Source organism: Mesoplodon bidens (assembly GCF_964165515.1).
Source record: "Mesoplodon bidens genome assembly, chromosome: 1".
Classification (NCBI taxonomy): domain Eukaryota; kingdom Metazoa; phylum Chordata; class Mammalia; order Artiodactyla; family Ziphiidae; genus Mesoplodon; species Mesoplodon bidens.
Genome location: NC_138176.1, coordinates 76,945,315 through 76,963,083, shown reverse-complemented (window position 1 = coordinate 76,963,083; position 17,769 = coordinate 76,945,315). Strand labels below are relative to the sequence as shown.

The 17,769-nt window shown below is 38.6% G+C and overlaps 1 protein-coding gene and 1 pseudogene across 2 annotated transcripts in view; one reads left to right on the top strand and one right to left on the bottom strand.

Moving 5' to 3' along the window:
- Positions 1–17,769, bottom strand: part of EGF (epidermal growth factor) — a 92,909-nt gene that overhangs the window by 35,756 nt on the left and 39,384 nt on the right. The window contains exons 6-11 of the mRNA XM_081225522.1: positions 15,245–15,370; positions 14,036–14,158; positions 8,771–8,893; positions 7,764–7,889; positions 6,529–6,665; positions 3,391–3,539 (exon numbers count right to left, since the gene is read on the bottom strand). Of these exons, the coding sequence (XP_081081648.1) occupies positions 3,391–3,539; positions 6,529–6,665; positions 7,764–7,889; positions 8,771–8,893; positions 14,036–14,158; positions 15,245–15,370 (784 nt within the window). The remainder of the gene's footprint in view (positions 1–3,390; positions 3,540–6,528; positions 6,666–7,763; positions 7,890–8,770; positions 8,894–14,035; positions 14,159–15,244; positions 15,371–17,769) is intronic.
- Positions 11,973–13,276, top strand: LOC308619756 (large ribosomal subunit protein eL30-like; annotated as a pseudogene). The gene is made up of 2 exons: positions 11,973–12,341; positions 13,123–13,276. The product of its transcript is annotated as a large ribosomal subunit protein eL30-like (transcript).

Here is a 17,769-nt window from a genome sequence, read left to right as displayed (position 1 = left end):
GTGGCTTGTTCAAGTGCCCTTTCTAGATGGGGGCCAGGGCTTGATCTTCCTCATGGACCATATGCAGGAGGGAGATAAAGGTAAAATTGGCTCAGGGCCTGGGTTGGGCCAAATACACTTTGCAAACTACCAACTCGGGGTAGTGGATAATTTGAAATCATTTATACTCCAGCACCACTTTTAAAAGATAATTTTATTCCCAGATTAAGTGGAAGGTATTTTTGAACTCCATGTGTCAAATTCACTCAGTCACAACTGTCACTGTGCCTGTCCCCTTGAGGGAAGGAATTCTGAAGCCACTTGCTTGTGACCAGGGGAAATAAAACTGTCAGTTCTGATCTCATTGTTACATCATCTCTAAATTCTTACTGTTCTGAGCAGGAGTAAGGTGATGAGAATTGAGACCGACATAAGCTCCTGACTCTGGAGCTGTCTCGGGCAGGATTGCTGGAATTTACTCTCAAAGCTCCCCAAGGGGGGTGACCCAATAACACACTTCTATTTGATTCAGCCACAAAGCACATCTTGAACGCCAGTGTTGGTCATGAGACAGCAAGGACAAGGGCGGACATTTGGGTTCACGTGAGTTCAAGCATAACCCTTAATCTAGTAGCGTATCTTTCTCTTCATACTTGTTATCTAATTGGTCTCAGTGCCACCACTGGGATCCTCTAAACCCACCCTATTTCCAGGGCAAGAGTTGTCCATCCAGAACCCTAGGAGAGTGATTTTTTACCTCATGGTAGTTTTTGTTACCTCAAAAGGATGAGCAAACAGATATATTGTTTCCCTCTTGATTCTTTTTACTAGGCGTTTGACTTTGGGAATCAGGATTCCTTAATACTAAATAATAGCACTGTCAGTGGAATTATCAATCTGCTTCCTTCCTAGAGTTAGATGTTAATTTGAATCTGTCTTTTCCTAAGCCAATGTAAACTGTAAGCATCCATTCTGGTTCTTTTACTTGGTTAAGAGTTACTATATAATCTAATATCACAAGCTTGGAATCCCAGTTATTTAAATCCAATTTCTAGCTAATATGAAGGTTTTCAAACTATAAACCTTTCATTTCCAGACAAATTAAAGGTTTTCTCTTAGCAGCTGCCGAGGACATGAGAAAGGCTTGTTATTACTCAAGTCAATGAACTAGAGAATTTGAGGTCTGATCCTCTGGGATACGGTGGTGTCTGTCTATCTCCTGAAGGCATTGCCTCAGCAGTAGGTACTAGGGTGCTATTCATCAAACACGTAAAATTAGAAGTGCCGTGCAAATGTGGGAAATATGGGGAGACCCGGCATGCTTAGAGGGGCCAAAAGTGCCAGACATCTGCTGTCCTAATCAACGTTTCCTAGAACAGCCGTGCACAAGCTCTGTTATTATGCGCAGCTAATATTTTAAATGTCCTTTTAAGTAGGTTCAAAACAGAGAAGACCATTATTAAGATTTTTAGCATTGTTGTAACTGAAGTTGACTTTCATTTGTTATGTGACACTGGGTCATGGACATTTAACTGACCCTGGTTGTAGAGGGCAGTACGTACTATGATTATTAAAAACACAAGCTTTGGAAATGGTCATCCTTGAGTTCATATTCCAGAACCAGTACTTGCTGGCTGCTTGACCTTAGGAAAGTTATTTTACCTCTTTGATTCTCAATTTTTTAATCTTTAAATTGGGGATAAGAAGACTTACCTTTTGGGGAGTCAATATGGATACAAAGCTCTTAGTGCAGTATCTGGTGCATTTCAGTTATTCAATAAATGAATAAATACCCAAAGGATAAAGTAATGGAATGAAGGTATGGTTAAATGAATGAACAAATGACTGAACGAATTATTTAAAATATACTCACTCTGGTTATAGAAATGCCATATTATTGATAACTGAGCACCACATCATGCATCTGGCTCATGTTTAAAAGTCTGTTTCCCATGGGTTATCCAGACCAAAAGAGATTTTCTGGGACATAGAAAGCCTACCCTCAAGCACATAAATCCATTCCCTGGGACTTCTTCCTCTATGTTGGGACCACTGATTTCAGAGGTGAAACCCTAATTAATTCTCTCTTCTTTTACTTTAACAAGGTTGCAGAGGTGCCAGAAGTTTGGGTTGGCCACCAGGTCACTCCATAGCTTTAAGTTACTCTGAGAAAGTATCCCAGAGCATGGAATCTCTAACCTTCTTCTGTGAGGTACGCCATGGCTGGCTCCTTCTTGCTCAGAAGCAGGAAGTGGGCTCTCATTAGCACACACAAAGGATGCAGCCGCTTCCTTCTTCCCCCTTCTCCTGCCCCATTCTTGGGGCTGACAAGGCCACACATGCACACACGCACACACACACAAACACACACCAAGTGCAGCTGTGCTTCTTGCAGCCCCAAGAGCAGTGTGCCCAGAGGACAGACACACCACAACTTCTCTCTGGTCCTGTTGTTGCCCATCAGAGGGAAACAGGCCATCTCTCCCACCCTGAGAGCCAAAATGTGGGTTCTAGCAAGACTTGTCACTTAAATGTTGTGCAACCTTGAATAAATCACTTAGCCTTTCTGAGCCTTTGTTTCCCCACCTGTAAAATGAAGGGGAAGTTGATCCCTGAAGCCCCTTCCAGAGCCCCCTCTGGGAGTATCCATCCTTTATTTGGCAATTATTTATGCATGACCTTATGATATTTCTTGAGATTTAGACCAAGCATTTGTATTAGTTTTCCCTGTGTACATGTGTCTTATCTCCCTGGCTAAACTGTAAGGTGACTGGAAACATGGAGCGCTTCTCATGCTCCTATGTATCTCCCATGCTACCAAGGAGAGAGCCCAATCCACAGCAGATGCTCAGAGAATGCTTGCTGATTATATCCATACAGGTTTTGTGTTTCCCTGATTACAACCAATAGCCTGAAATGCAAAAACACATGCTGCTTTCTTGGTCCTCAAAACTTGCCCATGGATACAGACCCTGATGAAAGATAGAGTCTTGATTAAAAGGAGGAATGTCGGGTTTCCCTGGTGGCACAGTGGTTGAGGGTCCGGCTGCCGATGAGGGGGACGCAGGTTCGTGCCCCAGTCAGGGAAGATCCCACATGCTGCGGAGCGGCTGGGCCCGTGAGCCATGGCCGCTGAGCCTGCGCGTCTGGAGCCTGTGCTCCGTAATGGGAGAGGCCACAACAGTGAGAGGCCCGCGTACCGCAAAAAAAAAACAAAAGAGGAGGAATGTCCTGTTTGGTGGTGGGGAGGAGGTGGAGGGACTGTGGACAGCACTGGGGGCATATTTCCTCCAATCCCTGTCAGGTGCCCAGCAACATTTTCCTGTGTTCAAAGTGGAGGATGAAGCCAGCTGTATTACCTGTCCAATCACTCCCCTCCCATGTGGCTTAAAACTGAAAGAGGAAACCTACCCTCTGTCTGTCCAATAGAATTTACGACCAATCCAGTCTACAGCAAGACCTTCTGGCACACCTACTTCTTCCTCAATAAGCCTTTCTCGCTGGGAACCATCCATATTTGCTCTCTCTATCCACTTTAGGGCTGTATGGGCAAAGTATATCTACAAAAGAGAACACAGGCATTTCAGTTTGATTTGTTTAAAAACTTAATGTGGAATATATACAAATGAGGTCAGTAAATCTTTATATTATACAGTACAATAGTTAAGAGCTGGGCTTTGGAGATAGACACACCTGGAACTGAACTCCACCTCGGTTGCTTCCCAGACATGTGTAAACTTAAGCAAGTTTATCAGGGTCTCAGAGGTTGTTTCCTCATTGGTAAAATGGGGATAATACTATGAAGCACATTAGTTTTATATATATAAGTTCTTAGCCTTGTGCCTGGCACATATTTCTATTGCTATGGGTAATTTGCTTATCTTTGATCATTGGTCAATAACAAAGCCATCATACTTGAACTCTAACGGCTCCTACAGCCTGAAAGGGAACAAAGATGAGTAGTTTAATGGGGGCTGCAAGCTGAGCTTTAACTTCTACTGCTTGATTCACAGGATTCCACTTCACTGCAAGTCAGGAGACACAGCTTCCTCTCCCAGTTTTGACACTTATTTGTTTGATTGCCTTGGTTAAAGCATTTTATTTATTTTAAAATTGAAGTGTAGTTGATGTACAATATTATATAAGTTATAGGTATATAATATAGTGATTCACAATTTTTAAAGTTTATGTTCCATTTATAGTTATTATAAAATACTGGCTATATTCCCTGTGTTGTACAATATACCCTTGTAGCTTATTTTTTACATAATAGTTTGTACCTCTTAATCCCCTCCGCCTATATTGCCCCTCCCCACTTCCTTTTCCCTACTGGTAACTACTAGTTTGTTCTCTATAACTGTGAGTCTGCTTCTTTCTTTTTATATTCACTAGTTTGTTGTATTTTTTGGATTACACATATAAGTCATAACATACAGTATTTGTCTTCCTCTGTCTGGCTTATTTCACTGAGTATAATACCCTCCAAGTCCATCCATGTTGCTTCAAATGGCAAAATTTCACTCTTTTTTATGGCTGAGTAGTATTCCATTGTGTGTATATGTGTGTGTGTGTGTGTGTGTAGGTACCACATCTTCTTTATCCATTCATCTGCTGATGGATACTTAGGTTGCTTCCATATCTTGGATATTGTAGATAATTCTGCTATGAACATTTGGGTGGATGTATCTTTTTGAATTAGTGTTTTTGTTTTTTTCTGATATATACCCAGGAGTGGAACTGCTGGGTTATATTGCTGGGTTTATTTTTAGTTTATTGAGAACCCTCCATACTGTTTTCCACAGTGGCTGCACCAATTTACGTTCCCAATAACAGTGTACATGGTTAAGCCATTTAATCTCAATTCTCTCAGCTATAAAAATGACAAAGTGAGACTAGGTATTTGCTAAAGTTCCTTTCATCTCTAACTGTAGATAATTCCATTTTAATTAATAGATTTTGTCCAACAGAACATACCTTGAAGATGCAAAGTTCTTTTTCAGTCTAGTATGCAGACTATCGAACAGGTACAAGAATAAAAAATTGCTATGGGTTAGCTGACAATTTAATGATAGCATATGTGGAATATTAACTGTGAGTACATATATGTACATAAACCTATCATCAATAATGAGAATATTCATAAAATGGTAATTAAATAAAGGATTATCAGCTTTCTGGATAAAATAGAAAAGGTTCTATTCCATAATACAAAAATGGGCACTTATTATATTAAAAAATACTCTGCTAGTGCTCTGCTTCTCACTCAAATGTGTACACGAATCACCTGGGAATCTTGTTAAAATGCAGATTCTGATTCAGTGGTCGCAGTGGAGCCTGAGAATCTGCAGTTCTAACACGCTCCAGGTCATGTTGATATCACTGGTCTAAGGACCACAGTTTGAGAAGCAAGCAAATGAGAACATTTACCAGAGAAATGAAAAACCATGAATAAACCACATGACTTAGAGTTCATTTTAGGTTTCCTTATTCACCTAGTTGTAAAAAATACTGACTGTGTGGGAAAAAACTAATTTGGTAATAAATGAATCTTGAACTGATTCTATTAATTTTTTCCTGTTAATATAATTCTTCTATGGAGTCAAATAGATTCAGTTCATAGAAAAAAAAAGAACTGTTTGCTAGTATTTAATTACAAAACTTCTATTTGCAAAAATAGTTATATTTGGCTATCAATCCATACCAATTAAACACAGAATCAATTTGCTTCACTCTGTCTCTTTTGGCCATTTACCAGAATGTTTCAAATCAAGAAGAAACAAAAGCACAAGTTTTAAAATTCTAGGAATTAATGCACCATCTAGTAACAACTAAATCATTATGGAGGGAGATTAATAACTATGCAACTTCAAAATTATTGGCTGATTCATCTCCAGAAGATACTGTAACATATCATTTCAAGCACATTCTAACCTAGCATAAAGATAACAAGAAATTAAAGACCAAATCGTCAGCTGATTGGGTTGATAATTTAGAAATTCTAATGTTTATACAAAAAAAACTTCATGTAAAATTATTATATAAATAATGTTGTGTTAGACTGCCATTCACACATGAGCTGTAAAACATGTTTCTTGGTTTTCATGGTTAGGAGGTCACTGAATTTCCTCCCTTAAGGACATGTATTAAATGCAAGTTAGTAATCCATACTTCCTATGCTGCACCTCAACCTCCTATTTCTCCCAAAACACAAATAAATAAAAACCTATTTATGGTGCTCTTCCTGTGTGTATGGCACTGTGCTAGCTTCCTATTCTTATTTCCAAAGAGGAAACTAAACTTCAGATTCTGTTCAAATTATCCCCAATAAAATGGCTGAATCACAGCAAGGAACAGGGTAGGGTTATGATAACAGAAACATCCTTAAAACTTTCTCAAGTGATGTTTTAATATCTACATTTAAATTTTTCTTTGCCTAATTGTTCTGAGCTTAGCAGGGGATTTTCAAGTAACCCAGGTCATCTGTTAGGATAAAATCCTCTACTCTGTCCTTAAAGCACAGCCACATCTGTCCAAGCAGCAAAACCATACCTTATTTTCCACAGGGTCATGATCTAGGGCAAAAACCATTCCTATTTGCTGGCTGAGCAGGGTTCCATAATCTGTTCCATCAAAATGCATGTGTCGAATATCTTGAGAATTGGCAAACAGCAAAAACGGTGGTGGTCCTAATAACCAAATTTAAATATGGTTGCATTTAAAATATGCCTTGGAACCCAAAAGGCACTTCTGACCCTTCCCATTCATTGTACCCTCTTCCTTAATTTCTGCAGTACTTGTTTCTTAATTTCCCACCTGTACGGTGTAGGTTAAGACAGGCAAGAAGACTTCCTTTTCCATGAGGTGACTTATGGCCAGAATTTCATCACTGGTTTCCTCCCTGTCTAGGTGCCTGCTTTTAAAATGCAAATTACTTATAGAAAGAGACAGTGTTAAGTAACAAACATCTTAACTAAATGATGTAAGTCTTATGCTGTGTAATCTCCTTGATTCACACATATTGAAACATTATTAGCAGACTGTATTAATTCATGTCCAAAAAATACCCTCTCTGGTCTGGACAGTTTTAAAATGGAGGTATCATTATGTGAGTTAATAACTAGACCCCTGATAATTTTCAGAGCTCAGATTATGCTATATTAACTAAGGCCCTGAGAAGTTAAGGGTACGAGGGTCTAAGGCAAGCTCTGTAGGCTCATCACTATGTTATCCCAGGTTACAGGCATAATGAACCTCAGGAGAGATTAAATCAATTTGGCATAAATCTAGGATTTCCAAGGCTGTTGAAGGACATGAGATGTAATATCAGAAGATGAAAAAATAGTTGAAGCACACAACTTCATATTAAATTTTGTCATGAAAAGGACAGAACTTGTCAAAGTATTATGATTATTACATTTACCAGAGAGATAAAAATCAAATCAATCTACAAAGATTTATTAAATGCCCCTTAACTATAAAGTGTCTTAAGACTATTCTGGTTATGACTTTCACATATACTGGAATGCCATACCTGATGTTATAGTAAATCTTTGCTTAACACTAATTAACTTCAAAATGTTCCTCAAACACAGAATTATTATTTATTTAATGTTAATTTATGTTATTTATATTTATAATGTGATTTGTTTTCCATTTCTAAAATTTTAAAAAAATCAGACTTTCTATGCAGAAGCCAAAAGCAATTTAACACTTTCTAAATAAAATGTTGTTTTTCACATAATCTTTTTTGCAGAGACACACTTTCAAATGTTCACAGCACTAACCTGAGGCTGTACAGCTCTTTTTGTCCAGTTGTAGGTCATACCCCGGAATGCAGCCACATTCCCAGGATACTGGGCTAAGAGGGATGCAGAGCTGGCTACATCCACCATTATCGGGAGATGAACAACCTACAAAAAACAATTCCTTGGTAATGATGTTATGGTATTAAAAAAATATCAATTTTTCATCAAAATATTAAGGTGAACCAAATATACGTTGCTTTTTAAAACCATTTCCACAATCATTCATACTGTCACAATCAAGCTTATTTTTCAGAGATTAGGAGGAAAATGTCACCATACTCTATTTCCCTATAACCTGACATCTTCAGTGTTAGTCCTTCACATCCCAATGACCCTTGTCTTCTTGTTCTATCACTGAATTTGTGAACAAGCACACTGGCAGCTGGCTGGAGTAAAAAATGCATTTTGATGAGTTTGGCAGCTGGTCTAATTCTTCCTAGTGATTAATATATTTTTTTCTCTCTCACATTTTTGGTCTCTTGACTTCTTTTGCTCTTTTTATTTAAAAAAATGTCACACATAACTCTTTGCTAATTTTGAGTTATAGCCTTCACTCTATATGCTTAAGTCTCTATGAAGATAAAAGTAGGGAGGTATTCATAGGTGCAAGGAACAGGCTAAGCACTCCACATCCACCATCTTGTTTAATGCTGGTCACAAATCCAGGAGGCAGGTATCATTAACCTCTACAGATGAGGAAACTGAGACCAAAAGAGGGCAAGTAACTAGTTCAAAACAACACTGCTAGTAACTGGTAATGCTATCTCAGGGCTGTCTAGCTTCAAAGCTCTTGCTCATACCCACTACACTATGGTATCTAAAAACAAAACACAAAAATCTTATTTAAATCCATATGTTAATCCATTATGTAAATATCTTTCAATGTGTAATGCTGGAAAATCTATTCTCCTTTGTCAGTAGATGGATTTTTAGGTGTCAGTTAGAAAATGAATGTTTTCAAACAAACGATAGATAAATAAACTTACCACTACAGGTTTTCCCATCTGTCTCAAGCACTGAGCCTTCAGGACAGAAACATATGGGACCGTCTGATGTCAGAACACAATCATGACTGCATTCAGACACATTGCTTGGGCAGGAAATTAATTCTAATTAATGAAAAATGAGGCCAAGATTAGTGTTAAATCAGATTTGTGGAAATTTGGTAAATTCAGTTGCTAACAAAAAAAATGATATCTTGAAAAGAATAAGTTAAATAAAGATTGAACATTTATGAATTGTTGTGGTAATGGAGATATAAAAATAAAGAAAAATGTTCAAATCTGAAACAAATTAAAGAAGGACTTCTAATTTTGGAAAATGACTCTAGTTTCCTCAAAGTTTCTTCTCTGACAATTAATACTTTTTAAGTTATTAGTCATCAAAATTCCAAAATATTTTAAATGGAACTTGGGCAAATGATTCTCAAGTTCATCTGGAAAACAAATTACATGTGTAAGAAAACTAAAAACATTGTGTAACTATGGTTAGGTGTAAGAACAGAATGAGAGGCTCTAAAAAATATCAAAATGTATCACAAAGATGCAATAACTAAAACAGTGGGTAATGAGTACAGGAATAGACCAAGAGGAAAATATCAATAGAACCAGACAGAAAGTTCATTTTATTTTTTTGCAATTTGTAAAATTTATTTTGTCACAATTTCAAATGAAATAAACAGTTTGCACTTAACTAACAAATTTACTTATCTAACAAACAGTTTCTCAATGGTTTGGTTTGTCAGGAACCTTGTAGATATCTGGTAACTCATTTGCTTATGATTCTGCACAGCTATAGATAGAATTCAGATTGCCCCAGTCTAAATGTCAAGGTTTATATCAAGCACAACATTTTACAGTTTCCTTAACTTTTTAAATTAAGATATTATTTTCAAAGAACAAGGTCCCAGTTTACATCATTACCTTAAAATATGAAGATTTATTTCAGTGGAAGATAATTATTGTGAAAGCATTTTTTTTACTTGAAAATTATTTTATGTAAACTTACATGGATTTTTTTTGCATCAAAATATTCCCTGATAGTATTAAAGCAGGTATTATAAGTTTTTCAGAATATACCTTATAAATGAAATACAGTTATAGGAAAGATTGGAAAGCTCATTTTAGAAAAGACTCAAGTACACATAAGAATAAATCATTGAGCATGTGGAAGATCATCCAGTAAATGGTAGAGAAATAAATGAGTAATACTCTGAGGCAAAAGCTAAATCCCTACCATATACCACACATCAAAATAAATTCCAAGTAAATCAAATATTAAAATGTAAAATATATACCATAGAAGTTCTAGCAGTTTTGACAATCAAGTGAGATTCTGTGTGTCCTACTAGGCACATAATGGACTCTTTATCATCATGCACTTGAGAATATCTGCTCACAGATAAACCAGATGGTATTAGAAGAAGGGCAAATTCCATAAACAGTCACAAAGGTAGTGGGTAATATCCAAGAACTTCATTACCATCCATCCATTTTTCTGTGCCTTGTTTCACAAGCACATATAACATCCAGACTAACATATTCTCCATCATCTGTGAAGCAGTACTAGACAATATACATGAGATTTTTTTTTTTTGGCTGCACTGCATGGCTTGTGGAATCTTAGTTCACTGACAAGGGATTGAAACCTGGCCCCTGGCAGTGAGAGCGCCAAGTCCTAACCACTAGACTGCCAAGGAATTCCCATATGATTTTAAACATTTGTTTCTACTTAGCTATGTTGGTAGATTCAATAAGAAACCCATAAGAAGGTATCTGAGTATGTAATCCTAAATTTGAATTGAGAATGTTCATATAAACTCATAATGTATTTCTCTTTTTAGAAAGTGTTTTCCTAAATCTGATGCCCTAAAACACTCAAAACAATAACTGACTTTGAAGCAGGTTATGTTTTCTAAATACTATTTCTCATAAAAAGGAAGCAGTGGCCTTGAGAGATTGCTGATTCTAGGTCTAGAACATGGAATGTACAAGACAAGCCCGGAAAATATGTCCTACCAGCTAAGAGAAAACTATCAAAGACTACTGGGGTCTGGAACCCATTTGAAGATTCTCCCACCAGCCAAAGAGGAGACAATCTGCTCATTGGTAAGAATAACAACTGCAATGGGTTGAAACATATAAAAAATGTTAAAAATCCAAGAGTTCATAATAATACCTACAAAAAACAAAAAACAAAAAACAAATCTCCCAAAATCATTGAAGTCACCATCATGCCAAAACCAGACAAAGACATTACAGGCCAATATCTTTGATGAATTACAGGCCAATATCTTTAATGAATATAGATGCAAAATGCTCAAGAAAATATTAGCAAACCAGATCCAAAAGCACATAGAAAGGATCATACACCATGATCTCGTTGGATTCATTCCAGGGTCACAAGGATGGTTCAACATATGCAAATCAATCAATACGATACACCACATCAACAAAAGAAAGGACAAAAACTACATGATCATCTCGATAGATGCAGAGAAAGCATCTGATAAAATTCAACATCCATTTATGATAAAAACTCTTTCCAAAGTGGGTACAGAAGGAATATATCTCAATATAATAAAAGTCATTTATGACTAACCCACAGCCAATATAATACTCAATGGTGAAAAGCTGAAAGCCTTCCCATTAAAATCTGGAACAAGACAAGGATGCCTACTTTCACCACTTCTATTTGACATAATATGGAATTAACAGATGCACACTACCATATATAAAATAAACAACAAGCACAGACAACTATATTCAATATCTCAATACCCAAAAAACTACAATGGAAAAGAATTTTTTAAAAAAGAATATAGACATATACATATATATGTGTATAACTGAATCACTTTGCTGTACACCTGAAACTAATGCAATATTACAAATCAACTATACTTCAATAAAAACTAAAATTAAAAAACCCCATTGGCTACCTTTGGAAGGTGTTAAAGAACCAACCCATTATCCTAAATATAAATAAACAAAGAGAAAAAAATTCATCATTTATACTGCCTTAACTGTAAGAATTGTATCTTGAAGTCACCAAATAGTTAATGAGAGAACATTCTTTTTATAAAGGTATTACAATTAATGATTAAAAAGAAATATTAGAACTAGATATCATCATTCAAATCCCCTGATGAAATAATGAATCTAGGAAATGAGTGTTAATGGCCACTACAACGATTCCCTGAAAGATGACTGGGCTCTTTCTTGTTCCCAGCAATCTTGGCAGCTGCTCTTGGTTGGAGGCAATCCCACCCTAAGGCAGAAAAATGGTGGCCGAAAAGAAGACGAAAAAGTTGCTGGGCCTGATCGACTCTACGCTCCAACTCATTATAGAAAGTGGAAAGTAAGTGCTGCAGGTACAAGCAGATTCTGGAAATGTTCAGACAAGGCAAAGAGAAACTGATCATCCTCACCAACAAATGCCCAGCCTTGTGGAAATCTGAAATAGAGTACTACACCATGTTGGCCGAAACTGATGGCCACCACTACAGTGGCAATAATATTGGATTGGGCACAACATGTGGAATATACTAGAGTATGTGTGTCACTGGCAAAGCCTACTGGGGTCCTCAGGAAAAATAAGATGGAATCTAGGTGATAAGATAAGGTCTAACCTCTTCTTTGGGCTTAGTCTCGTTTCAGTTGCATGTAGGGGGCCGTGTGCAGAGGCCTTGAGCCTAACACATGGGATCAGAGTTCCCAGCGCAGAACTGCTGCACCTGTTACTGCAGCTCGGTGGGCCGTATGCAGAAGCACTGTGCTCGACCCCTCAATTCAACATGGCAGCGACAGCCGTGTGCAGAGACCCTGCACCCAGCACTGCGATCTGGAGCCTGAGCAGCACGCTTGTGTGTGCGCAATGGGAACTCCGCCCCCTCCCAGCTGTGGAGAACCCTATAAAGCAGCCCTGCCCACGGCGTGTCAGGGGAGCAGGTACTATGGAGGTGAGCTCACATCTCTCCAATCTCTGGTCCAGTAATAAAGCTTTCCTTCGCTTCTGAACCAAACTCGGTCTCGTCCTATTGGCACTAGCGATGCAAAGCAGGAGGACCCTTGTGAGGACTGACTGGAAAGGGTCAGTAACATGCACACTGGCTATTATTATTATTATTATTTTTTTTTACTTTTTCGGTACGCGGGCCTCTCACCGCTGTGGCCCCTCCCGTTGCGGAGCACAGGCTCCGGACGCTCAGGCTCAGCAGCCATGGCTCACAGACCCAGCCGCTCCACGGCACGTGGGATCTTCCCAGACCGGGGCACGAACCCGTGTCCCCTGCATCAGCAGGAGGACCCTCAACCACTGCGCCACCAGGGAAGCCCACACACTGGCTATTATTGACCCAGGTGATTCTGACAGCATTAGAAGAATGCCAGAATGGACTGGTGAAAAGTAAATCATGCGTATTTTTTCTTCAGTAAAACTGTCCAGAGTTTGTTTTTTAAAAAAAGAAGAAGAAAGACCATTGGGGAACTTTAGAACGGATGACAGAGGGAGAAACAACCAGATGTTATGTGTCTCCTGATGGAAGTATAAACATACCAATGAAGTATTATTGTCAAAATTTCAAAGCCTAATCTGATCAAGCCTGCAGATCTAACTACAAGTTTGAGAAGGACAGGGACATCTTAGAAGTGTGTTCAGTAAAATCCAGAGTGTGAGAAACTCTGCAGGAAAAAAAGTTTCTTCAGCAAATACTTGCAAAGGAAAAAAAGAGGAGAGGGAATCTGTAGGATAAGAGAGAGGTATCAGCTAATATCAGTATAACACACGGAGCTTGTTTGGATACCTAGTCAAACAAATCAACTGTTGAAAACTTTTTAAGATAATTTGAAAACTGACTAGATACTTGATGTTATTAGGGAATTATTGTTAATTTTTTTAGTTGTGATAACGGTATTGTGGTTATACCTGAAAACTGACTGGGTATTAGATATTAGGGAATTCGAGCTAGTTTTTTGGATGTAATAGTGTATCATGATTATGTTTTTTACATGCTTACCTTTCAGAGGTATATAAACAGTAAAATATATAAATACATGTTTGTTGGAGGTTTTGATTTAACAGGACTGGGATAGAATCTGGTCATTCGCATTTTAAAAAACAAACCAAAATAAAACTCCAAGTTACTCCTGATGTATACTATTGACCGAGGACCACCAACGCAGATCATAGCCACCTTAGAAACATCAGTGACAATGAAGGAAATAATGCAATAAATACTTGTTGTGACTTACGGTGACACCGTTTCCCATCAGGAAGCAGAACAAATCCTACAGGGCATGTGCAATAATAGGATCCAGGGATGTTTTCACACCCAAGAGTACAGCCATGATTCCAAAAGGCACACTCGTTGACATCTACACCATAACAACAGTAAAACAGTCAGACGGTTATTTTTGAAAATAAATTGTAGTATCACTAATAAGTCAGCAAAAAGTAGGGTATCTCACACCTCTATCTGCTGTAACTGACCATGGCAAGACTGTTTTTGCTACTCTAACAAAGGGTGAAAGAAATTAGTTCAAATATCATGAAAGCCGTGGTTTAAACTGTCACAGTTTATACTTTCAAATACAGATTTTCATATTCAAATTACTCTTGGGATAAAGTAGTACTATTTCCCCTGAAAAGATATAGCCATTTAAGGCAAGGACCCTAGAAAGTTCTCGACAAGGGCAGGACATGCCCCTGCTTTGCTCTTCAGCTTTCTCAATGCTGACAGGAGCCCTTCACCTGAACGTGGGAGCATTCCCTAGCAGTTTTACTCTGGCTGAAACCCAGCCTTCCAGATCACTGTTCTATGCTATGGCTGTCGCCCACTAGTCCCACATAAGCAGGGGGCTGCAGTTAACAGGCAGATGCCAGGTTTACCTGAAGTCTCACCCCAACTAATTCCACTGAATGTACATTGCAGCCATTGGATTCTTTTCATCAGTAACTCACTGGACGTCCCAGGAGAAAGGACATGGCATTTCTCCTTGGGTTAATTACATCGGACCTGGAGTCTCACAGTAGGACGAGCCCAAGTTAACCAGCCAAGGTGCAGTTTCTCAAGATTCCTACCAAACAGTTATGTGATAAGATGTGGGAGTCACATACCCTTTGAGGATCTTATGGGAGCTACGGAACTACTTTCCTAAAAAATCTGACAATACGGACATTTTGCACACCATCAAACCCATAGAACTCCGTAGAGTCCACTCAGAGACTCCCTGCCTTATGTCAATCCCTGAGTAGCCTCTGAAAGTATCCGATCTGGGAACACAAGATATAAAGGAGACCTGAAAGTGTTACAAGGGCTTTAAAATTGGGGAAAAAATAAAATTGCTTTTCTGGGGGAACAAAGGAGGAAACTTGAAATTGGTTTCACATGGAGGTTCTGGATTGCCCACTGAAGACCAGCCACTGGCCCAGGTGGGCTGTGCTTGCTCACCACACATTACCTTCACAGTTCTTTCCATCTTGGCTTAAAGCATATCCCTCTGCACATATGCACACATGGGACTTAAGCTCTTGACCACACATGCTGCTTCTGCAGTTACCTTTCCTCAGTTTGCAGAGTTTCTGATCTAAAAGAGAAGGCGGTTAATTTGGAGTGGAGGTGTGTTTTGACAGGGGCAATGCATGATCCCCTCATGGCTCCTAAGAACTCTAATCTTCCCGTGACATCAGCAGGGGTGTTGTCTCACGGAGGTGGCACTGCTCTAGGGTCAAACATTAGCCCAGATTACTCAGCCTTCTGAAGCCCATTTATTTCTCTAGTTGTATCTCTCCTACAGTAGCTCTCGGGATAGGACATACTAATTACCTGGAGATGTCATTCCTTGGGTTACAAACACTAAGCACAACTTAATAGCTTTTTCTTTTTGACCTGCTTTTATCAAAAGTATTTATTTATTTAAAAAATAAGTAAGGCAATAAACAGAAATACTGAAAATGAAATATCTGTTTAAGAAGCAAAAAGGGCTGCAAAATGAAGAACATCTCTTCTTAAGTATAATATTTATAGGTCAGATCTATATATTTATCTGTTTTTAGGATCATTATGTAAAGTACAACTTCTTTCAGACAGTATATACCACTGCCATATGTCTTATCCCCAAGTTTCTGAGTTTACTGCTGCCGGCATTCCATGTGTGACAAAATAGCCCAGGGCGAATAGTAAAATCTGCTCAGTAAGGTAGGTGCTTGGATTAAATTAGCCAAATACATTGAACAACAAATGGCCAACTTGGTACCTTTGGTTTTCAAAGCCAGAGTCAAGGGCTAAACTAGTAACACATATATCCCTGTTCGAATTTTGTTCCTTCTCAATTTTGCCAATTTTAATAATGACTTTGTGAAATACTCTGGGAAATACAGAGGTAAGCTTGAATTTGAGGGCAGCTTTCAAGGTGCATGTAGCTATGGAGGCCAGAGCTCTGGCAATAGGTGACGGCAGGGGAAGAGGACCGGGGTCAGGCACCAGGAGACCTGGCATAGCAGAGATCAGCGAGAGCCTGTGAGTAAGGGGAGGAGCCCACTAAAAACACAGGCTTGCTGTGAAAGACACAAGAAACAAGCCAGCGAGAGCCTTAGCACAGTAGTGCACGAGGCTGAGACTGTTCCCCATGCAGGTCTGTTTCTCTGGTGTCTGTCTACTTAGAAAGGTGACCCTCACTCTGACTCTACCTCTTTCCTTCTACTTCAAGTTACTAAACACTTTTCTTGACCGACAAAGCATAACATTAGAAACATATTCTTGCCCCCTTGAAAATGTTTCTAATGTACCTTGAGACCACCTGGAGGGCATGTCACCCTCTAGAGATTCTGATTTGATACATCAAGGGAAAGGCTCACTTTTACCGGAATCTGGAATGATTCTGATGCTGGAGTCTTTACACCACACTTTGAGAAACACTGACCTAAAGTACTAATGGAATATCCCACTTTCACCTCAGTTATGTACGCCTCCTTTTAGCTAATCTGCGTTATTTCTTCAGTTATTTTAAACTTGTTTATTCAGATCTCTTGATAGAATTACATGCATAATTATTTAATACTGTTGCAATATTATCAACTAAGTTAAGATTTACAGTGAATAGTTTTATAATTAAAATAAATTTTTTAAAATTTATTTATTTTTGGCTGTGTTGGGTCTTCATTGCTGCGCGCAGGCTCTCTCTAGTTGTGGTGAGCAGGGGTTACTCTTCCCCGCGGTGCGCGGGCCCCTCACTGCGGCGGCCCCTCCCATTGAGGAGCACGGGTTCTAGGGGCACAGGCTTCAGTAGTTGTGGCTCGTGGCTCTAGAGTGCAGGCTCAGTAGTTGTGGCGCACTGACCTAGCTGCTCCGTGGCTTGTGGGATCTTCCCGGACCAGGGAATGAACCCATATCCCCTGCACTGGCAGGAAGATTCCTATCCACTCTGCCACCAGGGAAGCCCTACACTGAATAGTTTTTGGATATTGATTCCAAAAATTTTGTTTCTTGTCCATGGTTTTTATGCCAATTATGCATGTTTAGTAACATTGTTTTTCATGTTCCTACACGCTTCATATATCAAAATTTTAATTAAGAAAATTAAAAACAAAATGACCCCAATTTTTAAAGCAAATGACTAAAGTCAGAAACTCACAAATGTACTGGAGACAAAATGTACCTAATTCAAATTTCTAAAAAAGAGTATGTGATTGTTTTAACTGTATTTTTTATAACGTTTACAAATGAACAACAACAAAAATCCAGAAAGGCCTGATTAATAGCACCTTTTAATAGCACCAAAGTGCTACTACTTTCTTGAGATAACCAAAAATTGAGAGATTATGCTTCCTGTAAATATCTCCTATAAAAATCTTTCCAAACCCAGTATGATAGACGACCACTGCATTAAGAATTGGGAAAACTGAGTTCTGTCTTCGTCCTGCCTTTTACATAAAATCACTTTATCCCTTTGACTTCAGTTTCCATGAAATAAAAGTGTTGAAGTAG